Here is a 25,854-nt window from a genome sequence, read left to right as displayed (position 1 = left end):
TAATCATTTTGTATATCACAACAATCCAATTTCAAAATAATCTTAAAACTTTATTCTTGATATGATTTGTGTGTGTCTATATATATATATGAAAAATTTTGCACATAGGTCACAAAGAATTCCTTCTGCAGAGAATTACTTTCTAGCTGCAACAGCAAACTGGAGATTTTTCCACAGCCAAATTCAAAACAGTGATGTTTTACATCTGCATGGTTGCAAGAATTTTGAAAAAAAAAATTTATATATATATATATATATATATATATATATATATATATATATATATATATATATATATATATATATATATATTTTTTCACAGAATCAGTCATCTTTAATGGGTTTTTCGCGTCATCTTTTCAGGATGTACAATATATATCAAACTGCAAATGCATTATATTCTTAGTGACTATGACAGGCATCACTGACATCCCAGAATACCACAGGTTTAAGAATTTAACATAAGATATAGGAACCATTGTCACTATAGTATCTTTGTCAAATGAATGTCAACTCAAAGTTGTGTAAACTGAATAACTGCTTAGCAGCTAAATACAGATTAAAGATAAAAATTGGGCCATTCATGTTATACACTTTTAAGATGTCACAGCCTATATTCAAGGCAAACAGCATCAGAAACCAGAAGTTCAGAACAAAATTGTTTTGATAACTGCTGATGACATTGAATTCGTTATTAACTAACTCTGGGGGTCAACATGCTCTTTTTTATTGTACAAAATATAGACAAATAGACAGTTCAGAACAAAATTGTTTTGATAATTGCTGATGACTTTGACTTCCTTATTAACTAACTCTGTGGTCAACATACACACTTTTCTTCTTCTTTTTTTAAATACAAAAGACAGACAGTTTCTTTTTTTTTTTTCAATCTAACTTTAGTGAGTTTCCATATTCAAATAATGTTTATAATACATGGCAAATAGTAAGGAAAAAGGAGCACATAAAACATACTGGGAACCGATTTCACATTTTCAAAAATTAGACAAGAGATGTATAAATTCAGGCATTAACTATCATGTATCAAACTTCATTGTACATTTATTATATTGGTTCTTCCTGTAACCACCCTACTTCCTACCTCCCCATGATTTTGAGATAAACTGAATTGATTTTCCTAATTTTCATCACCATCGAAACACTTTTAAACCTACACTGATTTCTTTAATTGTTGTTTCAAACATGACTTACACTTTCAGTTTGTTGCAACTGCCTTTCCTCCATCCAGTGCCAGTGACCTATTTACTCTGTCATTGTCTTCACTTAGCGAGATCTGGTCAAATAACAACATACAATACTTTTTCGTTTTAAAATATTACACATCCCATTCTGTATTATATATATTCCCTCTGTATTTTTAGAGATTATGTCTACTTTACTTAAAGCCCAATTAACAGCTTAGACAAATTTACTTCTGGAGCCTTCAGGAGTATTATCTCACTCATGTCTATGGTGAGCATTGGAAATGAATTAAATTTAATCATTAATAATTGTTTCTTCTGCACACCCTTAGGGACTCTATAGATTTGGTTCCAAGACATCTAGTGCATTACTTTTAAAGCAGTTCAAAGTCACTGAAGACTATAGGCTGCAGTTCATGAAACTGAAAGGCAATATTTTCCACCTGTATTTTAGGATTACTGCGATATTTATTATGAAAAATAGGCATTTCTCTTAAAATCAGCTAGACAGAGTAAAAGTAACAATGTAATACACTGGCCATCAGCCATCATGGATGTGAATAAGGTGTTACTTCAAACCTTTCTAGTTGAAAACTGAGCCAATCTCACTATTCATGTAGAATACAAATTACACAAAAACATAAAACAGAAATTAAATGATGTACCCAGTAGACAGAAAAAAAACTTTTCACACCAATAAAGATTAATGTATATACATGCCAACTGAAGATCCCATTGAGAATAATCAAATGAGGAAGTTAGGGTACTAGCTGCCAGATACAAACACATGCCATAAGTAAAAATCAAAACACAACCAACCAAAGATTACATATATGCACTAACACTGATACATAGCATTACATTTATTCTGTAAAAAAAGTAGTTTTTATTTACAATGTTCAAAATGTATTAAAAATTTTGTTGTAATGTTTCAGACTCCCACAAATAACTTAGCAGGACCCAATTCTTTACTTTAAAACACTTTGGCTTGGATTTCACACATATTAAAAATGTCATTTCCTTACTCATCTCAGACTTAAGCATAAACAGTCTTCAGCTTACTGATTATGATAATGGAACCTCACAGTCTAAAAGAAAATTGGACAGTTAGAAAATTGATAAAATAATTTAGAAATCTTAAGTAACAACAACATTAGGGGACAATTAGGGCAATTTTAAGTGGTCACAATCTGAATTTCAGACATTCAGAACAATAAGAGAATAACTACAAAGAAATTTTGTGTGTTAAGCTAGACAATAATGGCACAATGTTAACGGAGAACAGATATCCACTTCATTAGGGTCAGTGTTCCTGTTTTTATCAGACATGTTTAAATGAACAGTAGCCAATCATGTCATTTAATGCAGTAAAATTGTAAAAATTTAACAGTCAGTTTTCATATAAAACAAGTGTGTCTTTGCTTATCTGATAAATAGCTCAAAAGAATTGTTTTGGCACTCTTTTCTTAAACTACTTGTACAGAATGTAGCATTTTTTTCTCTTACTCCCAACACTAGCACTCCATATATAAACTAACATCCCAAGATTTTACATAAGGGTATTCCGATATTAATGACACACATTATTTGTGGAAAATATCCTGGACTGTCCACATAATGTCTCTGATTTTAAAATAAAACATTTAAGTACATCATAGTGAAACTAAAAACTGTCAAATTATGCTTCTGCAGAAGACTAGTTCAGCGAGTGTGGATTTCAAACGTGAAGAGTTGCCACTGTTAGAAGCCACTCAAAGTAGTGCCGGTTTCAGTGCACAACTTTTTAATAAATACTGTTAAAATTCAAAGTACACAGCAAACTAACATGGTTAGTCAGATCACTGCCATGTAGTATTACTCAGTGCTTCATGTGTCTTATGAGCAAGATACATGATGCACAATATGCAACATCAAACTTATGGCAACCTCTACTATGCACTCTGTTCTCATTTATAAAGGACTGCTTATATTAGCATGGTGAGTACAAGATAGCTTTGTGGTCGTGGAGGGAGGGAGGGAGGGAGGGAGGGAGAGAGATCTAAAATGGAATAAACAACGAAGGGGGAGGGGCAGTGGCAGACCTAAATACGTATGGGATCTCAGCTTCAAAATATGAGAAAGTGTATTTATTCTGCATACAGTTAAATCTACTCAATTTTTAGTCCCAAAAATGTGTAGATGAAAATAAGAACTTGTGACTACAGGGTTCTGGTTAGATTTTGCACAATTAATACAGCAAACCAATGAAAAATATTTTCCAAATTGTGATAAACTAACGAATTTTTGAGACAGTAATTATCAAGATGATAGTACTCACTCACACCCATATTCTTAGCATTACCTGTGTTGTAAACGCAAACCCAATCCAGAAAAATAATGAAAATATTACAATGGAGTTATAAGATATCTAAAACATGGACAAATGCTATCATGTTAATTCCAAACATATCAGACATGCACTGCCAGTTATCACAGGTCCTTAAGTATACAAGTACAGCAATCATTTTCATGCATTCTTGTTGACGGCTTCATTTTGTAATAATGTACACCCACAGCTCCATTAAACACTTATTTATATACACAGTTTACTTTTTTGAACAAGTCTTATGGCCTTGAAGCATAAACATAACTAAAACTCTATACACAAGATAAAAATGAATAAAATACAACAAAGCACAAAACTTAGGTATGCAAAAAGTTTATGCCCGAGTAAGTGCCAACGCATTAAAAACGTAACAACCGTTCTATGCCCTTTGTGAAGGAGGACATGTGGGTACAACAGTGCAAGAATTGCCAGCCACATTACTGTTAGATGACCTAGTTTCTTCAGTAAACTAAATCACTGACTTATTACCCAAAATCTAGTCTTTATGAGATACGACATTAAAATGTAACATGATGATTCAGTCAGGTAAACAGTATAATATGACACGATGTCACATAATAAGTCAGTGTTAAAAACATAACTGAATGTCTTATGAAGCACATAGCCGAAACAAAAGGTATTACAACATATACAACATATTAAGAAATAGTAGGTAACTATAATATAATTTTAACATGGTCACTGTAAACATCGGCGATCTTAGAGGACTACATTACACATTTATGTAATCCCCTCAAAAATGTGAGAGTGGTGGAAATAGAATACACGTGAGCATTCATTTTCACGATATAGAAACACAGTCCCACAAAGCCAAATAACTTCACATAACACAAAACATTAATACACCGATAAATGCTCAGTTATCTGGTATTCCAAACATATATTATTTGTACAATAATACTTTGAGATTTTTATTCATTTCACTTTAACTATTACGCAGAAGGACCTTCCCACTCAATAAGATACTGTGTCTTACCCATTGGAGTAGTCCTCTTAGCTCTAATTGTGAACTTCTCTCCAGCAGCAATTCGATTTGCTGCACCGAAATATATATTGACTGATGATTTGAGATCATCCATAGATATCTGTACAGGGTTTTGTTTCACTGGTGAAGATTTTAAAGATGCAGACTGAGAAACTAATTTTTTATCACTGACTTTTGTTTCTTGTCTCTGTGTTGCTCTCAAACGCCTTCCATTTAATGCATAGTCCATACAGCTACTAATCTGACCACCATTGACACTGCTGGAAGATGATGGCCCACCACTACTGCTCGAATACATGCTTCGCAATGAGCGTACTGAAGTCATGCCACTAGACCATACATCATTTGGTTTTACAGCTTGATCTGGACGCGTTGGAACATAGGCTGCTGTTTTACTTGCTGTTCCTCCAGATGAATTTGCTAAAGATTGCACAGAGCTTCCACTAACTGAACCCAAACGACTGCGACGATGCCTACGCCTCTTCACTTCACCATTTCTATCTATTCTAATATCTTTCTCACTTAACTGCCTTTTGGCAGGTCGTGGGGGCAATGGATGGGGGAGAACTGGATTGAGAGGAAGAGGAAGTGTAATTGGATTTATATTCTGAGAGTTCTGTGTTGCACAGGAACTAAACAAACTCCCAGAAACATTCAAACCACTTGGTGCTGCAAGAAGCTCAGTTAAGCTGTGAAATGGATTATTTTTCCCCTCAAAATCTTTTGGCGGTGGAATAAACGAGTCCAGTGTTCCCCGGGATGAGGTTTCATCACCACTGGTATCCCCAGGAGTTGAAGGAGGAACAAACGAAATTTCTGTTGGTGGAACTGTTTGAGAGCCAGGACCTGCAGCTGATGATTCAGTTGGCACTGGAGTTGTAACTGTGGATGATGATGAAGATGCAGCTGATGGAACAGCTTGAGGTGTGTCTGGAGTTGATGAGGACGGAGGCGTAGGTGGTAATTCCTGGCTGCATTTCTGACTCTGAAAAAAAGAACTGAAAGTTAAAAACAAGGCCAAGCAGTGTATGTGTGTGTTTTTTCCTCACAGGCAGTTTACTTTGGATACAAACCTGTGCAATTGCATTCTTAAGCAATTTCCGAGCTTTACGGGCAGTAAAATTCTTTGCGTGGTTCTCTATCTGTTGCTGTTTATGCCGCCGCCGCCTCAACAACCTTTCTTTCTGTGTTTGAACAACACAGCCTCTTAGGTTTTTATGCCTTCGCCTTAGAAGAGTCTGCTGAAGTGTATACCGATTTGCAGGAGACAAAGAAGATGACTTCTTGACAAAACCACCACCACTATAGCGATCAGAGTTTCTTGCTGAAACCTGAAAAAACATTTAAATTAACCTTAGAGTTTATTTATAAAACTGTCTTTGCTTAGTAGACTACTAAATTTGTGTAGTCAGAATAATAAAGTCTGAGTCAAAACAAGTATACAATAAGTTATCTGTTTCAAACAGGAAAAAGGTGGGCAAACAAACAGAACTACAATTATTAACACAGTTTATTATCTTCCAATACCTCTTTCAATACACAAATTCTGTAATGTCTGAGGAAACTTCTGCCATCTCTCAAATAACAACACAGACCAGACTAGTTAATTCCAATGCTGTGTATGGTTAGAATTATAAGCATATTGCCAAATTGAATGACTGGTGTTAACACTAAAAATATCTGTCAGAATAAGAATAAAATTAATAAAGAACAGTGATGTTCAGTTTATTACAAAACTGTTGATGACCCTATGTAGCAGTATCACAAATACAGGTGTGACTATATGCTATTATGATGTCAAAAGAAACTACGTGTTTACTTTAGAACAGTTAAACATTCTAAAAACTAATGAGAATAAAAGTTACATTTAGTGAGGATGAGAAAAATGACGACATTTCACATTCTTCAAAAATCTAAGTGAGAAATGGATTATAAAGCAAATAATTTATTTTAAACAAATTCTCTCTTGATCAAAACTACATTAGAACACTATTTTTTCCTCATTAACAACATCAGTAGTTACTTTATTTTATAATTAATAAGTATAGGTGAAATGCACATTATTTTTATCACTACCATAGAAAACACTACATTCGTACTGATGTGCCGCTAAGGCTGAGTAATCCTGAATCAAACATATCTATTATTCTCTAACCATCTCTCACATTTTGTTTCTATGGCTACCATATTATTAACTAGTTATGCTATCTTCTGCTCCTTACTACAACTACCTTTTCACTTGCTGTATGTCTTGCATCAGACATGGAATTAATATGTAATATCTTAATTCCTGGTGTAGGTGGCAGTCCATTTGTAGTGGGGTGGCCATCATTTGTACAAGATGGTGAAATATCTTTGGAGTTTGAATTTGCTGACCCTCCAGTCTTAATGGAATTTTGATTGCTGCCTGAAGAGTTTTCACTGTGACAAAATCCTTTACCAAGGTGGCATTTTCCTGACACAAGTGCACTGAAAGTAATTTTCCATTGTAAATTACTCTTAAACAAAAGTAAAAATAACACTGCACAATCTAACAGAAACTACTTATAGAAATGTAAATTCAATAATGCCTCCTCCTTGAAGAGGAGATCATCATCATCTCTTAAAACCTAACCAAATTCCTAATTTCAAAGTTGATATGTTATTCATAAAATAATGCGTGTAAAGCAAATACAAACTGTATGGATATGTAGCTACACAAAATTCTAACAAAGCTGTGTCTAAGTTATCTTCATAATGTGGTTTTGTGTAAATCCAGATGATTTTCTTGAATGCTAGCCAAACACCTGTGCATACATACACTATTTGTCTATTAAATAACCATTAAAAGCAATCTTTCATCATAGTATGATTAAACATTCTACAAGTACCTATGAACATGTAAGCATAAACTTCTAAATTAACTGAGTATTGAAAATACAAGGTCCAAAGCTTCATAGTTGAAGATGCACATCTTAGATCTTCCTTCTCAGTGTAATATCGGACACGGTGAACCATGTGGAATCAAAGATATATAAAGTTAGTTGCAACAGGTCTATGATGTAATCATAATTTTCAGACTCAATTAAAGAGAGGACCTTCATAACAGAAAATATTTCTTGTGTTTATTTTATGTTTTATTAAACATAAAAGAAACTTAAAACTTGTCATAAAAGTGATACATAAATAGTGCCAGGGAGGGAGGGACGACTATTTCAACCAAGACACAACAAAACACGTTATTTGTGTGGAATTACTACATTTGCTTCTTGAAACACTTCCTTCATTCACAATAACACATCAACTACAAAAAACCAACTTCCTTTTCCACATTTTTACCCATCACAAGAAAGTAAGCTTGAACGGTACTTACTTTCCTTGCCATCCATTCTTAAATAAGAAGACCTTATCACATTTTGTACGTCACTGATGATACTGTAAATATAAATCTGTTGATTTACCCTTAACTCTTCCTAGGGACTAATTTACTACATTATTGGTACTTTCATCACAAAAATGTTCAAAACTACTACAGCAACTTACTATTCTGCAGAATCGAAAGTTACTAATAACAATCGCATTTCGTGACAAGAAATGTCTCCCCCATCAACCACGGACATTACTGAGGTGTGGTGGCCTCCATTCCTCAATGATTCAGACACAAAATTGGAGGGGTATCTGTGGAGAAGCCAGACAAATACACGATTCCCAAAAAAGAACAGCAGTCTTTTCAATAGTTGCAGAGGCAATAGTTTTTAATGATCGACTGATCCAGTCTTAACAAGGCCTTGCTATGTTAGTATTGTGAACAGCTGAAAGCAAGTAGAAACTACAGCCATTATATTTCCCAATGACACACAGTTCTAATGTATCGATTCTACTGTATGGCTTAATTGTGATGGAATCCTACTGGATAAAATATTGATAAAATATTCCAGAGGTAAAATAGTCCCCCCAGTTGGAACTCCAAGTGGGGACTACTCAGGATGGTGTTGTTTTAAGGGGAAACAAAACTGGCATTCTATTGATTGAAGCATGGGACGTTGGAGAATTTAAAAAGGGAAATGGATACGCTGAAGTCAAATATAGTGGTAATTAGTGAAGTGTGATGGCAGGGACAGGATTTCTGGTCACGTGAGTATAGATTTATAAGTGCAAAATCAAATAGGGAGAAATGGTGGGAGTCCGTCTGATAACAAATGAGAAAATATGGATGTGGGGAATTTACTATGAACAGCATAGTGAACTTGTTATTGTATCTGAGATAGATATAAAGCAACACCCACTACAGTAGCACAAGTTTATACACCAAATATAATTGTGATTGGTGAAACATGCTGCTAGAGGGGAAAGTTTAGAATGTAACACCCCCCCCCCCCCCCCCCCCACTTTTTCTGAATGTTTCCCCACTAATGTTCTCGGTGTATATATCAGTCGGAAGCCTTCAGCCTGTGCACGTGAAGCCAAACCCCACAAATTATGCCAATGAACAACGACTTATTTTAAACAATTTATTAGGGCTTTGAAACCATATGCCAATGAAATGTGTAGAAAATACCATAGTGAAACAGTAGTGTCTCTAGCTTAACGTATATCATGTGATTTAGAGGGTATATTACAGCCAAGTACACTATAGTACTGTTCACTTATTAAATTATAAAGCTATTTCAGTTCTGATTATGTGAATATTTAAGTTATTCCTCAGCATTGTACGTTAGTATTTACCTCAATGCAAAGCACTAACATGGGTTTTCTTCACTTCATATTGATAAATCGTTAGCAGAAGAGAGAAAAACGAAGACAACAGGAAAGGCATCTGAGAGAGGGAACAGTGTTTACAGCTATGGGGAGTGGAAGAACAAGAAACATAACGTTTAAGGCAATTTATTTTTATTTACCTGAACCTGTCTTGAATAACTAAGGTTTATTAGGGTTTTGAAACCATATACCGATGAAATGAGTAGAAAATGAATATGACTTTTCCTTTCACTAAGTTTCATACATTTTCCATTAGGTTGTATTGGCAGCTACAAGGGGGCAGCCCCATAATTTCATGGTCCATTTCTGCTACCAAGTTGTCAATTTCAAATGGATTGTAAAGGTGCTTGTTGCACCTGACTTTCTTTTTGAGAAACCGGGTCTCATCAAGACAAATAATAGTGACAGTGATTTTCTCTCTCTGATGAAGTGCATTTTTCTCAGAAAAGTTGTCCTAGCTACTACAATATCAGATCTCTCCACCAGAATGCATCTTCATCATTGTATTTTCTGTACCTGATACCAAAGCATTCAGAATCCTTAGACACAGATTGTGGCTGCCTGCAAAAGCAATCTTGAGTTAATAAAAGTCTGTCATCTTTTGCTTTGTTGTGCAGGGGGCCAATCAAAGACACTCCTGTGTGAGATCATGAACACTGCCAGTGATGTACCTAGTGATGGTAGTTATGTAGTCGATTGATCTCCTCCCTACTGGCCTGGTAGGTTCTAGGATCCAGGGGCACCTGTGTGTTGAAAAGGGAAGTGGAACCCCAAGAGGCCCTGGTGCTGGCGTCTATGTTGAAGTTCAGTGCTGGCACCGCTCTGAGAAGTGGTGTTGCTGGAAGACGGTCAGTTTCTCCATCAGTAAATTGTAGGTGGCAAGCACCATGAAGTTCATCAGGTGAAGACCATCCATAGTACATCTTCAGCTAATTCACTAATGAGCTGGAGCATCGAAGACATACATAGATTCACTACAGTATCATAAATTACAGAATCGCGTGCTATTGTGACTGCCACTGATTCTATTGGTGAGCTGACGAGAGCCGGAAAAATGGAGTAGTTAAAGGGAGCTAGTGCAAGGCTATGACGTGAGACTCAGTTCTTAATGACTGCATCTGTCGTTCTTATTCTTCTACATTCACCTAATAGGCTGTTAACTGCTGTATTGGGTCATCACTGTGTGTTCCTGTGTAAGAGAGAGTTCCTTACGCCACGTCTTATGGGATAACAAATATGCTTGTCTCTCTCCCCTTGGTTTTCTGTCGCAGTCTTCTTTCTGTCGAATATGTACTTCTCATCCAGCAGACAGCGTCATAATGTGTCGAAGCCCTGAACCACCTGCAACATACTAGTATGCTTCCTCCTTTGACCTCCATCTCTGGCTTAATTTGATACTGCCTGTGGCAATGTGAATGAGTTTACAGTGCAACGAACAATGTCTCTTTGTAAATCATCCAAATCAGTGACAGTTCGTCCACCAGTATCTTTCCTTGGAGCTTGAAATTTCGTTTACTGACCACTGGTTCCATTACCCAAGCTTCTGCAAATATTTTCTATACAGATACAGTGAAATACCACTGCTGATTGGTTGCATATAGAGCAGAGGTGCTGCACGTGTTCATTCCTCCAACAATTCATGTGCGGGATTTGTCACTGAGTGATATCTGTTTGCATAAGATTTGCTTCGACATATGGGGTGTCATACTGTATCTGTCTGGACGGTATGTCTTATGGTAGACACATGATGCCAAATAATATGCCAGGCAATTGTTAATACGTTCCCTTGTACATATGATACACTAGTATGCTTTCCAATATTTATAATCTGTTAATTATATCTAGGTGTCAAGCGATGTATTCATATATAATGAGAAATTTATTTTAACCCTTCAACACAGGTATTCTACATGCATCATTAATACCCTTCTTTGTACATGATGATTTATCTCTTATATAAGATGTAAATGAATATAGCAGTCCTATGTTTCTCTCTTTAAATTGTCGTGGGACGACATGTAAAACTTGTACTGATCCTATAATTTATTGGAAAAAATATATAGCAGTAGGTTTGGATTATTGATCTGCATACATTACATGTATTAAATAGTCTTTGCTATTCTGTAATAAAGGACAGTGTACTCCTTTTTTTATGCATGACATCGTTGTTAAAATTTGTTCTATATTTTGATATATAACTTATATACATACATCATTTCCTGTACAAATTTCAAATACAAGTCCAAATCATTTTAATTTTTCTATTTTTATGACATAGCTCATGATTATTGTAGTTCCACTCTCATCTGCACTGAGTAGCCTAGACATCAGGTGATGTATGCAATATAGATGAACATTGTGTTACTGTGGTTAAAAATGTGTATTATAAGTTTTGTTACTAGTTTTTAACGTTGATCTGTTTATAATATTGTGTGTATGGCACTTTACAAAAAATAAAAAATATAGGGTGTGTCACATAAAACTGGCCCGTAAAGTCAACACATGTAACTGATGCTCGTTTTCTGTCAAGTTTCATTCAAACTCCTCAAGGACTCCCAAATACATGTCATAGTTCACAGTCATCTCAAAGAATATAGGCCATAATGTGTGTGGCAGGAATGGCACACCAATTTTCTCACCATGCAAGGGTACCTTGTGGATCGCATGTGGATTTTCTGTCGACCAATCCTGGTTGTTTTGGGAATTTATGTACCCAGAGAGGTGGAACCATACCTAGTCACTCATGATGAGCCTTAGTGGGTCCACGACACCACTGGCAATACTTCTCAACAGTCATGAACAAAAATGCACTCTCTTCTACAGATCAGGCTCCTTCAGTTCTTGCAGAACACTTATCCGGTATGGGTTTAACTTCAGCCCCCTTAAAACACATCTGCAACTTCTCTCACTTGCACAAACCTGTGACTCAATCTCCTGGTTGACTTACGATGACTCCTTGTTACTATCTCCTGCACCTGCCACTTCAATTCAGGTGTGCAGACAGGTACTGGTCTGTTCCTGGAATCATATTGAATCAATCCTGTATGCCGCCATTTTTTCAATCAATTCCTGTAGGATGCTTTTTGCTGGCACAGAATGTCCTGGAAATTTCTCCTGAAACAAGTTCTTTGTTTTCACAAAAGATCCAGTGCAAATGACCACTTCAACAATGGCAACATGCTCGTGAACCTAATACGACATTATCTCTCTCTCTCTCTCTCTCTCTCTCTCTCTCTCTCTCTCACACACACACACACACACACACACACACACACACACACACACACAAAAAACCAGTTTCACACGACAAGGTCCTTTCCTCAACTGATTTCAACAAATTTCACTGGCTGCAGCTATAGTTGTGTTACCCAACAACAAAGTTCCGCGCAGTGTCAGAACATAAGAGGAAATGGTTAGTGCTTGCATGACTGTTTGAACGACATTTCTCATTTTCCATTATTATCGATATGCCCACATACAACAAGCTGGTTTTACATGCTGCACCACGTATACTGACTAGCCATTACAATGAGAAAACCTAAACTTAAGTACGGGCATTCAGATGTAAATTAGAAACATGACACAGATTGCACCATAATACTGATATCCTTCCTTGAAAATAACTTTCTTTTTAAGACCTTGTCTACATTTAACACACTGCGAGCCTAATAATTTCTTCATTCCCTCATGTGGGTCATACATATTTTTGCCCAACAAATTTTATCAAAATTATATACTTGAATTATACATAAAATTTTTATATTTCTCTGATTTGGATTATATATTTGTGTATATAAAAATGTTCCTTAACAATGTATTAACAATTATATGGAATTATGTATCTATGTTTTATGCTGTATAAAAGATGAAAAACCAGTCAACTGTCACCATGTCACCTGGTGGATGTACATGAACACTTGTAACCCACACAATACATAGTAATTTTACATTTGATATGCCGATTTCCAGTGATCTTCATGATAGTGGGAAGAGTATAGGCAATGTAAAGAGACTTGCGACACTGATGGACAATATGTTTTAATGCATAATATAATTATATAGGTTATGTTACAAGTCTTTATTGATGATTGTAAAACATTTAACCTATCAATTTCTGTTCATCTTTTGCAGATTTGATGACAACTGCATAGCTTTGTTGAAACTGGTCCTCGTCCAATAAAATAATTTTTTAGCAAACTTGGCTTACAAAGTTTTCTTCAGTTACCACACCTGAGAAAGGCAAAATACCCTCAGACTTAATATTGACATACCATTAGTTTAAAAGTCATGGTTGTAAAAAACTGACACGCATTACTTACAGAAGAGTGGAAAAACTGGTATGAGCCTACCTCAGAGATCAGTTTGAATTTCAGAGAAATGCGATAACACATGAGGCAATACCAATCTAACAATAAAATCTTCGAAGATAGACTGAAGAAAGGCAAACCTACATTTATAGCATATGTCCATCATCTTTCAGATGTGCATCCAGGAAAGCAATATCTCTTCTTCCCATATTCTGCCTGTTGACCATACAACTATCTTCAAGGTGAAGCAAAGACTGAATTAAAAGCACTTGATACAATGATTTACAGGGGAGTAAACATGCAAGCACCAGCGATAGGACAGTGGCCAGAAGAGTGTCAGTCACAGATAATAAACTTTATGCATCACAAAATAAAACACAGCATGTGCAGAGGCAGCAAACCCACAGTGCCTAAAAATTATGTGATTAATCATTAAAACGGATGGTGTCTTAGAATACCTGACATTGAAGATCAGAGTAATAATTCCTCTCAGAGTGCATACATGAAATGTATGATTTCTGTGATTTGTCAAACTGGAAACGCTTGAGTTGGTTGAGAAAGTTATCTAATTGTACTGACTGTCTTATCTCTGACCCACACACATTTACTCCACAGTTTATTGAAGTATGCAAATAAAATTACCATTCATTTACAGTGCAAAGAATGGAAATCAGCTGGTAACAGTTTTATCTGACAGTATCATGTTTCCTGATCCTTTAGTACAACAAATCTTAGAAAAATCAACCCACTTTGGAGAGATATTCAATACGGTGGATTAGCTAAACTATATATTTTTGTGGTAACCAAGTATAAATATGAAAACTGAACTCTAGTTTCCCAAATTTGTACATCAATGTGCAGCTTGTTCAGCTTGTTAGTATCAGCCAATCAAGCAGACCTTGGGCTATGATACATATGAAGCTGTCACCACAGACTCCATTTCAGAAAATAATAATACTGAGCAAGTATTCAGATAAACACTCTCAGTGTTCTGCTGTATTCCCAGAAACACCTTAGTGTGACAGATCATTTTGTGTTGCGATTGGCTGTTAGGAGCATACAAGATCTTTACAAAACACACAGTTTTGGTATGATTTGTTGAGCAAATTTTTTGGGAATTGTGATGTCAGAGGATAAAACTTATCTCTAAACAAGTTTATAAAGTTTGAGGATATGTTCATCACTATGTGAAAAGCAATGATGAAACTAGCAATCTTTTGAGAAACACAAAGACAGCTTCACAAATAGATGAAAGGAACACAAACACACGGTGCTGCACTTTCAAACTAGGCTGCCAACTCTCATTGCCACATATACTGCCAAGTCTGTATTCACAGCCATAGGTTCTCATTTCAATCCTTGGATAATGCAAAAACTTTATAAATGATTACATGGCAAAGAATCTGTTATATGCACTTGGAATGTAAGGCTTTGCAATGTAGATATTCTGAAGGGTTACAAATCCCTTCAGAATTAAGCGAAAAAGTAACTTTCCATGTTAGCAGAAAACATGGGCAATTTTAATGTCTCTTGTTGGGCTGAAGACAGTTTAGCTTCCAGTTCAATTATAGACTGCAAGTAGTAGTTTTCAGATATAATGAAGTGTTGGTGTTTCAGTGGCATAAAGTCTTGAAACAAAACTTTTAAAGCTATGACAACACTTTCTTTTAAAAAGACTTTCAATGTCATTTTGTTGCAGAGTTATATGTTTTTAATGGATTAGACCAGGGGCGGGCAGGAATCCTGCATGTGTGCGGTGCACTTGCTCGTGTGCAGTTAACGAGTGTTCTGCGCCACCCGCTTCTCTCCCCTCCCCACCATACAGTCTCTCCGCTCCTCCCTTTGTAATGCGTTTTGTTTCCTAGCTTGCTTTATTGAATGAAGGAATAAGGTTAGTAGGAGTGCTTGAAAGAAATCATGGTTTGAAACAGTACCTATTACCTACGATATGTTTTATTTAATTAGCACACGTGGAGTTTACAATACATTTAATGTCTGGAAGATATTTCACAAATTAGCTGATTTTCTCCTTGCAAACTTGTGTTCAATGCATTCATGTGGCTGGTAATGTAAACTAAAAATGCAAGATAGGCAACCCACTCTGGATCTTCTAATTTGGGATCATACCTTCCTTTGTCCTTTAAAAACTGATTTATTGGTATTCTCAGCTCAAAAAATCTTTTGAGTAAATTACCGCGGCTAAGCCAGCGGCCTTCTACATCTACATCTACATTTATACTCCACAAGCCACCCAATGGTGTGTGGCGGAGGGCACTTTACGTGCCACTGTCATTACCTCCCTTAACTGTTCCAGTCCCGTATGGTTCGCGGGAAGAACGCCTGCTGGAAAGCCTCCGTGGGCACTCGAATCTCTCTAATTTTACATTAGTGATCTCCTCGGGAGGTATAAGTAGGGGGAGGCAATACATTCGATACCTCATCCAGAAACGCACCCTCTCGAAACCTGGACAGCAAGCTACACCGTGATGCAGAGCGGCTCTCTTGCAGAGTCTGCCACTTGAGTTTGCTAAACATCTCCGTAACACTATCACGCTTATCAAATAACCCTGTGACGAAACGCGCCGCTCTTCTTTGGATCTTCTCTATCTCCTCTGTCAACCCGACCTGGTACGAATCCCACACTGATGAGCTATACTCAAGTATAGGTCGAACGAGTGTTTTGTAAGGCACCTCCTTTGTTGATGGACTATATTTTCTAAGGACTCTCCCAATGAATCTCAACCTGGTACCCACCTTACCAACAATTAATTTTATCACTGTGGTATGGTATGTCACTGTACTCTTCCCCAATTTCAGCTAAATATGTGTGAAACTGTCTATATGTAAGCCCGATATATGTGTGAACTGTCTATATGTAAGCCGGTGTGATCTCAAATAATTAACTGCCCGAATAACCACTTGCTTTTGCACAGAGTACTTCTTGGTGCAAAATGCAGTGGATGCTGCACAATGATTCTTCTGTACGCTGTAGCCTTTTACTTAGTAATCTAACAAATCCCATTTGTTCCTCTTTTATTGCAGGTGCTCCGTCTGTTGTCACTGACACCAAACGTTCCCAGTTTAAGCCGTCTGAATCGACAGCTTCTTCAACGGATTTTAGGACGTCCGCACCGGTGGTCGTGCTTCTTAAAGATATCATATCTAAAAAAATTCCTCTATTATGTGCAGAGCAGTGTCCACGCCGCGGACATAAATCACTAATTGCGCGGTGTCTGAAATATCTGTGGACTCATCGAGTGTGATGGAAAATGCAATCAAGTCCTGCACTGCACTCCTTAATTGACAGTAAACGTCACCTGCCCTGGCACTTATACGATGACTTAAAGTCCGCTGAGAAAGAGTGATAGCTCGAAACTGATTTGCATTCAGTGAGGCAAATTAAATCAGCATTTATAAATTGCATGTACCGCTGGGCCATCATTGTTGTCGCCCAGAAAAATTGAAAACAGTGCTCCATAAAATGTTAAATCAGTTACATGAGACACATGACGAAAGAAAGTAGCAGATCTCTTGTGACAACAGCGACTTACGTAAGAGTCATCTAGTTCGTAAGATCACTCTTCTTAAAGTCAGTCAACTTCCCCATCCGCTCAGAATCCGACAATAACATCGTACTCGTCCCTGTGAAATTTATTATAATGGCGTTCAATACTAAACTTCCGCTGACCAGTGAGAATACAGTCACATATTAAACATTTCGAATTTTCACGTTTTGGCACACAGAAAAACATGATTCTACCATTCCTTTTTAAAAGGGAGCCAATCTCCACTTCTCAGTTTCCTTGATTCATTCTGCATTTTCCGGTTCTTGAAATACAATGTTCACTACATAGTGGTCACCTCGCATCAACGTCCGCAGCTTAGCTTGGTACTACACAACCGCAACCTGCCGGCTGTTGCCACTGCCTCGGTCGACGATTGCACGGGAGCAGCACACGTGCAGCGCTGTGCGCTCATAAGCCGCGTGCAACGTTTTCCCACCCCTGGATTAGACTTAATAGATGTAACAAAGGTTTCTTTTTCCAGTAATGGAAGTGAATGAAATGCGTGACATCAATACGTAAACATAATTCCAGTCCGAACTCCCGGAGATGGCTGTCATGTGTGCGTGAGGTGTGCTTGCTTTTGTGTGTGTGTGTGTGTGTGTGTGTGTGTGTGTGTGTGTGTGTGTGTGTTTTTTTCCTTTCCTGAAGGAGGCTTTGCCTGTCTGCAACTCAATGTGTCATCTTTACAGCGAGTAGCAACCTATCTTTTTCTTAGGTATTGTTATTGTAATTGAGTTTTTTTTAAATTTCCTATGCAACACTAAAAAACAATGGAATAAGGAAAATACAAAGAACATACTTGAAAAATAATCTGTCAAAAAATGACACTGAGTTTGACAAAAATAATAAAAAATAAAGTTTTTCCTGTCTCTACAAATGAGCCTCCCTTGTTTATGATGAAAGTTAAATATAAACACCAATAATGCTATTCCTCATGACTCACTGAAATCAATCAAGAATAAGTTTCAGATAGGATGAAATACTGACATTAAAGTCTACTGTTGATGTTGCACGAATTAACAGTATACTGCTGAGAAAATTGGTGTTCCACGGTCTGTGATTGTGACAGCAGATGTTGGTGGGTGCGACATCATATTGCTCAATTATCTTAGCCCTCACTCTTCAGATGTCCGTTCACCAAGTTACCCTTCAATGATTCGGTTCACACCGTGATTTCATATTGACTTTTTGATTATTTTAACTTCTGCAATAAGAGTACTAACAAAATATTGACCACTACGACTACCAACAACTATGAAATACGTGTTTATGCCTACATCTACATTCATACTCCACAAGCCACCACTGTGGTCCTTACATGAAATGTAAGTTGGTGGCAATAGAATCCTGCTGCAGTCAGCCTCAAAGCTGGTTCTCTTAAGTTTTCTCAATAGCGTCTTGAGGAAAAAACTACTTCTCTCCAGGAGTAGCATTGGAGTTCAAGAAGCATCTCCATAACTCTTGCGCAATGATTAAACCTACCTGTAACAAATATAGCAGCATGCCTCTGAATTGCTCGAATGTCTTCCTTTAACCAGACCTGGTTGGGATCCCACACACTCTAGCACTACTCAAGAATTGGTTGCACTAATGTTCTACATAGAGACTTCTTTACAAATGAGCCACACTTCTCTAAAATTCTCCCAAGAAACTGACGTCGACCATTCACCTTATCCACTACCGCCCTTATGTGCTCATTTCATTTAACATCACTTTGCATCATTACTCAGACATTTAATCAATGGGACTGTGTCAAGCAGCACACTACTTATGCTGTATTTGAATGTCACAATTTTTTTTCCTACTCGTCCCCATTAACTTACATTTTGGGCAATCTACCATTTATCATATCAACTAGAAATTCTACGTAAGTCAACCTGTATCCTCCTACAGTCACTCAACGATATCTTCACACACACTGCATTTGTTAGTTGGTTGATTTGATGGAAGAGACCAAACAGCAAGGTCATCGGCCTCATCGGGTTAGGGAAGTATGGGGAAGGAAGTCAGCTGTGCCCTTTCAAAGGAACCATCCCACCATTCACCTAAAGCGATTTAGGGAAATCATGGAAAACCAAAATGAGGATAGTAAGAGGTGGGACTGAACCGTTGTCCTCCCAAATGCAAGTCCAGTGTGCTAACCACTGTGCCACCTCGCTTGGTACACACCGCATTCTCATCAACAAACAGCCATAAATTGCTGCTCACCCTGTCCATGAGACGGAGGGTCATTGAATAATTGTTCAATCTATGAGGCCGGCTGTATGATTATTATTTAGCTTTAAACAGTTGTTCATGTATTAAACAGTAAATCGAACAAGTGAGACGATGACAGTAGTGCAGTTTAAAGAGAGAACGTCTGTATAGCTGCCCTAGAGCTGTGTCCAACATGTAAACATTTTAATAATAGAATCAGATCATTCTCTGATCTCAAATAATTAGCTGTAAAATCGGTGAAACATTGTGGCTATTTTACCTTAGTGAGGGTGGAAGGAATTTTAACCGCTTGTTTCCCATCCAGCGCTCCTTTAATACAGCATCACTGACTGGTCGAACACTTGGCAGTGTAAATGTTGGTGCAGGTGGAGGAACACGTACACGAAGACCCCAAATCGTTGTTCGTTTCTTTATCTCACGGCCACATTTGAACCTGATGGATGATTTTATTATCAAAGGAAATTCAGGAGAAGAAATTCCACTCAAAGTTCAGTCCCATGATCAGTTTATAAAAACTGAATATACAATTATTACAATAGTTATTAAACTTATAACATCTAATAATAAAATTGCTGCTGACATTCTTACCTATTTCTATTATTAGTCAATACTGATAGTATGTTGTCTCTCCTTTCTTCTACACCTATATCGAGGATCTACAGGGGCAAAGAAGGTGAGAACAATTAACCTAGAGTGCTGCAAGTATTTTATACCATCATAAATATTAGTCACTATTTAATAAATAATTGTAATCCTTAGCTGACACAGAAATGAAGTATCCAACAACACACAATGTTTATCTCTAAACTGATTTACAACCACCAGAATTTTTCAAACACAAAGACCTGCCTACAAAGATTTTAATGATATTTTTCCTTTTTTTACCTTTGGTGGAAGCTGAAATGCGGTCCAGTTGTTGTTAACATATGGAACTATAGTAGTATCTAGATCATAGTATTTCTTGGCGTTATACACGGTTAGATTAAATAGCGTCAAATGTATTATGTCAACCCATTTCATCTCAAGCCGTCTCACAAACTCCTTTCCGTGGTTACATAATGAACAAACAAATACATAAAACCTATAACAGAAATTGTGTGATTAGCTGGTGGTCAGACACTGCAGCATATACTCAGCAAAAGCTTCTAAATCCCATACTAAATTATTCACATAAGTGACAACTGTGATGAACTCATCGCTCCACAACAGTTCACAGTTTAATATGGTACATTATGCACAGCAAGAATTCTACTATATTTATTACAAAATATTTTAAAAACACGAAATCACTCACCTATCTCCACAAAAAAGAGGATACTGCAAACAGCGTACACATCTTTCATGAAACCACTGTTGGCAACGCCCACACTGTAACATCTGCATAAACCATTCTCCACTGTCTCCACAGTAACAATATCGTTGTTCCAAGTTAACCCGATGAGCAGAATCCCACGTCAGAACATCTGGCTGAAGTTTGAATTATTTCTTTAATGGCATTGCAACATAGAACTAAAGTGTATCATCTCCAAAAGTGGCCAATGTTGCCACCCTGCCTTAAACTACATTTTATAGCTACAAAGATAACTAGCAATGAAAAATGCTCAAGCAACAATTTAGAGAACTCCATATTCACTAAAATTTTGAAATCAAATTATAACTTGGAAAGGTTAAAATCTTCATATACACTGAGCTGCCACAAATTTATAATGCTGTGAATATTTAAGACAGCACAAAGCAAAGCATTCCATTGAGAACATGCAACACACTAAAAATTGTTGAGGATCGCAAGAGGCAGAAAGGAAAGTTAACGGAAATAAATAAATAAATAGATAAAGATAGAAACGTGTGTGGTGTGTGTGTGTGTGTGTGTGTGTGTGTGTGTGTGTGTGTGTTTGCTACCAGAAATCCAGCACCAATAATCAAGTTGGCAACACACCTGCAGTTATGGAATCCGATAACTGTTATTTTAGTTATGCTGGAAAACATAATGAATTGTCCCATGTAATGTAATAACCACTACTGTGACAAGGATTAAGTAATCCTTTGGTATGTGTATCATCAAATTATCATTTTCCTTGACTCTTCCTGTTTCTCTATGGGGTAAACATTGTTTTGTAGGTGTTGGCAATAATAGTGACAGTTGGTGGCCGGACGCCCTTCCTGATTCCACCACTCCCCCCTGGGACAGCATTTGTGTACCCAATCTGTCTGCACTTAAAGTAAATCTCATATTCAAGTGTGAAAACGTTTTCTAAATGTTTCCGTAGTATCTGAGCTGGAACATGGTACCAGCCCAGTATTTAACAATTATCAACACATGGAAAAACATTGCCCACCACTACACAGTTCACAGACAGACATTGACCATAACTTTCCCATAGCTTACATGATTATGGTACTGATAGCAAGTGCACAGAGTCACAGAAATAAGTACAAAGCCCATTCATACAAAGGCACAATTCAAGTAGAAATAATCGGGAAAGGACAATATTATTGTTTTCCAGCTTCACCCAGCCCACGTCACAAAGCTTTGCAGGTTAATGGATGCCTGACGGGAGAATGCTCGACACTTTTTGCTTGTCATCATTTCTACTTTAGCCCCTAATCTCTTCTCCCCCACCCGCACCCCACAAATTCCTTAGCTTCTATTTTAGTAGCACTCCTATTTCTTTGTTTCTACACAAAGCATTTATACCTTTGTTTTAAGCACCCCCCCCCCCTGCTCTCTCTCTCTCTCTCTCTCTCTCTCTCTCTCTCTCTCTCTCTCTCTCTCTCTCTCTCTCTCTCTCTCTCTCGTGTGTGTGTGTGTGTGTGTGTGTGTGTGTGTGTGTGTGTGTGTGTGTGCGCACACGCGCGTACTTGCGCGCAAAATCAATATTACAAAAATTAAATCAGATGACAACTTACATCATAAGGTAGTTTGTGTTTGTCAGTCTGATTTGGTTGAATATCTTGCCTGGAAACTGCTGACAGGCCTGACACTTTTCGAACTGTGTCCTTTTTTGTACTTTTACTATCCCTTACTTTAGCTGGCATGTTCTCCAGGCACCTCTTACAGATCCATTCAGAATCTGATTCAGAGCAGTCTTTGGCTACATGAGGCTTTGAAATGAAGAAATATGTCAGTACCAACACATAAGACAATTACAAATATCATAACAAAAGTCTATAACATCATTTCACATTACAACAGACTTCCATCTGCTCATCAAAACATACCACACAAGGTACACATTTAACACATGATTTAGAGAGAGATAAAAATAAAATAAACAAGTACGTCACAGCCTTGGAAAAAAAAAGGGGGGGGGGGGTCTGAACTCTCTCATTGCAGGCATTATTCAATAGTCTGATTGTTAAGGAAGAGTGACTGATGTGATTATTTTTGCACACAGTCCTCAACGATGAAAATAAATTTCACTTAGCAATAGCGACAGGAAATGAGTGGATGTGTTTAAAGAACTTCACATATTTACCCACTCTTTTCCCATAAATAATGTCCTATGAGACATTAAAGAAAATGAACACAAATCATACACAGCACACTGAGAACAAGCTTCCACATCTAATCCACTGGAGAAATGTGACAAGTCATGACAAGAGCCTTCTATTTACAGTCAATACTGCAAGTGCAACCTGAAAGGTCTGCAACACAACACAATACACAAGGGAAGCTCTCACTTAATTTGAGCTTAACCATTTGACTGACACAATTCAATGATTTATTTTAAATGAAGTTGGATGATTACTAAAAAATCACAGGCTTAGAAAAATCTTAAAGATGCCTTAGTGGAAGAAAAGTACAAACCTGCAATCATAATGGGAACTGTACATAAGAAAAATTCTCACTCATTACACTACCAGCACTTTATTTCAGGTACATTTTGACATGTCACTCTCTGATAACCCACACTTTGCACAACATAATTACTGCTTCAGACTGACTTGCCATCAAATAATTTTCTCCAAAGTGTTTTCCAATAGCCCATTTTTATTTCAACCAACAACTGACTTTCTTGAATAACAGGGGTTTCATTTTAGATTCACATTTACCAATCAGCCACATTTTAAAAATATACATTAAATTGTTTACGAAGGACAATGGATTCAGAATTACACTGTGTTCTGAACAAGGCAGTTCAGTCGGTAGCATTTGAGACTGAAAATAGCTGATTCGAGACTCATTTTGTTCATTATCTTTACTTTTCTATATTTTCATCCAATTCAATTATGTAAATCATTTAAATATATAATTCATCAAATATATGATAACCATCGCTACCTATCATTTTTTATGAAAAACATACATCATCTTATATCTAATTATGTATCACATGCAAAATTCCTGGTTGTACTGCAAATATACATCCTTAATTCCCAATGTCTTATAGAAGACTGTTTACTATATTAAAAAGAAGAAAAAAATTAAATTTTTGGTACAAAAATGAAGGAATATAAGTTGTAAATCACCTCTTTATTTGGACTGTGTCCACTGTTTTATGCCACAGATGCAGTCTCATGCAAGTCAGAGAAGCGCCACAAAAAACATAGAAAGCAATAATTTTCACTGCGTCCAGCACACCATACAAATTCTGCAGTTTTAAAGTCACAATTTTTTCAACATATTTATAGGAAAGCAAACTTAATTTACATTCATAAAAATTTCTCTTTTATCGCAACATTTCAAAGGGAACCACACATACCTGATCATTTCCGCAAAGAGTGGAGACGACCCCTGGTGATGAACTATTGAATAAATTTTCATGTTTTCGTGGCATAAGAAGAAGCAGCTCAATTTATGTGGCTGCACGCCCGAAATTTTATGGAACAATTGAATAAATTTTTATGTAATCTTCTCCGTCGCTGATTTTGCATCCTGGTTCAATCATGAAGGCGCAGTTTTGCAGGCACGCAAGTTTCTTACTCAATGGTAAAAATAAATATCACAAGGCTGTACTATCTGAGGGCATTTGATATTTAAATGACATAAGTATTCAAACTGAATGAAAAAGAAATTAAAAAATTAATGATTGAACGAAGACTCAAATCAGCGATCCAGTGATTATCAATGTCAAGCAATACTGACCGACAGAACCATTTGGCCCGCCGAAAACTGTCTTATCTTCACAGAGTTAATGAGAACTGCAAAGTTGATTTTCTTGAGATTTTATGAGGGTACATCAAACTGCTTAGGATGACTGACATTTGATTTTTGAATGTCATGTATCATAAACATAAATTAGAAAAATCTGATTCCTGTGTGGTCCCCTTGTAAGATATCAGGAGCAGGGTAAATGGGCCTTGATATTTTCCTACGGAATTAAATGTAGCAATACATACAACACTATATCCGAACCGACATTCACTATATTCTTTACACTGTGTCAATGGCACTTTATGCTGTGGATACACCTGGTAATTAGTAGCAGCATGTCTGACAGTCAGGAAACTAATATTTCCATTCTACGTAAGAGTAAACTATTCAAACAGCATATAAACAGAGTCAATATAAGAACAATAGCACTTACACACTTACAATGTAATGAACCAAAACTATTTCACTTGAAACAAGAGTAGTTTTCTGAGAGCAACTTTTTAGCTTCAATCTGGGGGAAAAAAACTGGAGTGGCTACTACCCACAAGCAAGTTGAAATAAAAATCCCTTACTTGTTCAAGTTGTACATGAGATTAATATATTAACACCACATATGGCCCTCTTGGCTCATTCTTAGGCAACGAAGAGTTTGTGTGCCTGAATTTAGTTAGTTCACATTGTTGTCTCGTGTGACATTAAGAAACGAAAATACGAACAATAAAAAAGTTTCAGTGAATCACTGTTGTTGGCTGTGAACAATACTCTAATTGTCAAGATAGCTACGGTTGGTTGGTTGGTTTAAAGGCGGGAGAAGGGACCAAAGTACGAGGTCATCGGTCCCTTGTTCCTAATAAAACAGTGCCACAAGTTTCAGAATAAAACAAACGAAACATCTAACAAAACGGAAAGAAAGGAAAAGCCACAAAAACAAAGGGAAGGCAACGAACACTAAAAGGAACAAAAGAGGACAAGAAAATAAGACGCTAGAAAAAGGAGAGAGTAAAGCATGAAAGCAGATTACAGTGGCTGGCCAACTATGAGAATAAAAAGGGAAAGCCAGCCACTCTGCAACACATTAAAACCTCCACCCTGAAAGCACTAGGGTGGAAGACACGTAGGGACAAAGCACATGTGCTAAAACATGCATAGAAGTATAAAACCCACTCTCACGGATAAAACATAAAACTACAGCTGCTGTGAAGGCATTGTCGGGCAACACCAAAGGCAGGGTGCTGGGAAAGTTAAAAGTCTGCTGCAGAGAAGCTAAAAGTGGGCAGTCCAGCAAGAGATTGACGACTGTCATTTGGGAGCCACAGTGACACTGAAGTGGGTCCTCGCGACGGAGTAGGTAACCACGCATTA

The 25,854-nt window shown here is 37.0% G+C and overlaps 1 protein-coding gene across 2 annotated transcripts in view; it reads right to left on the bottom strand.

The window, feature by feature from the left end:
* Window positions 1-323: 323 nt before the first annotated feature.
* LOC124721975 (metal-response element-binding transcription factor 2) overlaps window positions 324-25,854 on the bottom strand; it is a 112,295-nt gene continuing 86,764 nt past the window's right edge. For both annotated transcript variants that reach the window (XM_047247143.1, XM_047247142.1), the window contains 8 exons: window positions 22,305-22,499; window positions 20,692-20,864; window positions 20,283-20,478; window positions 19,986-20,053; window positions 19,657-19,830; window positions 6,802-7,039; window positions 5,644-5,901; window positions 324-5,555 (listed from right to left, as the gene is read on the bottom strand). In XM_047247143.1, coding sequence (XP_047103099.1) covers window positions 4,518-5,555; window positions 5,644-5,901; window positions 6,802-7,039; window positions 19,657-19,830; window positions 19,986-20,053; window positions 20,283-20,478; window positions 20,692-20,864; window positions 22,305-22,499 — 2,340 coding nt within the window. In that variant the 3' untranslated portion in view covers window positions 324-4,517. The remainder of the gene's footprint in view (window positions 5,556-5,643; window positions 5,902-6,801; window positions 7,040-19,656; window positions 19,831-19,985; window positions 20,054-20,282; window positions 20,479-20,691; window positions 20,865-22,304; window positions 22,500-25,854) is intronic.

Source organism: Schistocerca piceifrons, chromosome X (assembly GCF_021461385.2).
Source record: "Schistocerca piceifrons isolate TAMUIC-IGC-003096 chromosome X, iqSchPice1.1, whole genome shotgun sequence".
In the NCBI taxonomy this organism is placed as follows: Eukaryota; Metazoa; Arthropoda; class Insecta; order Orthoptera; family Acrididae; genus Schistocerca; species Schistocerca piceifrons.
Note: the sequence above shows the minus strand (reverse complement) of the source record. Positions and strands in the feature narration are given on the sequence as shown.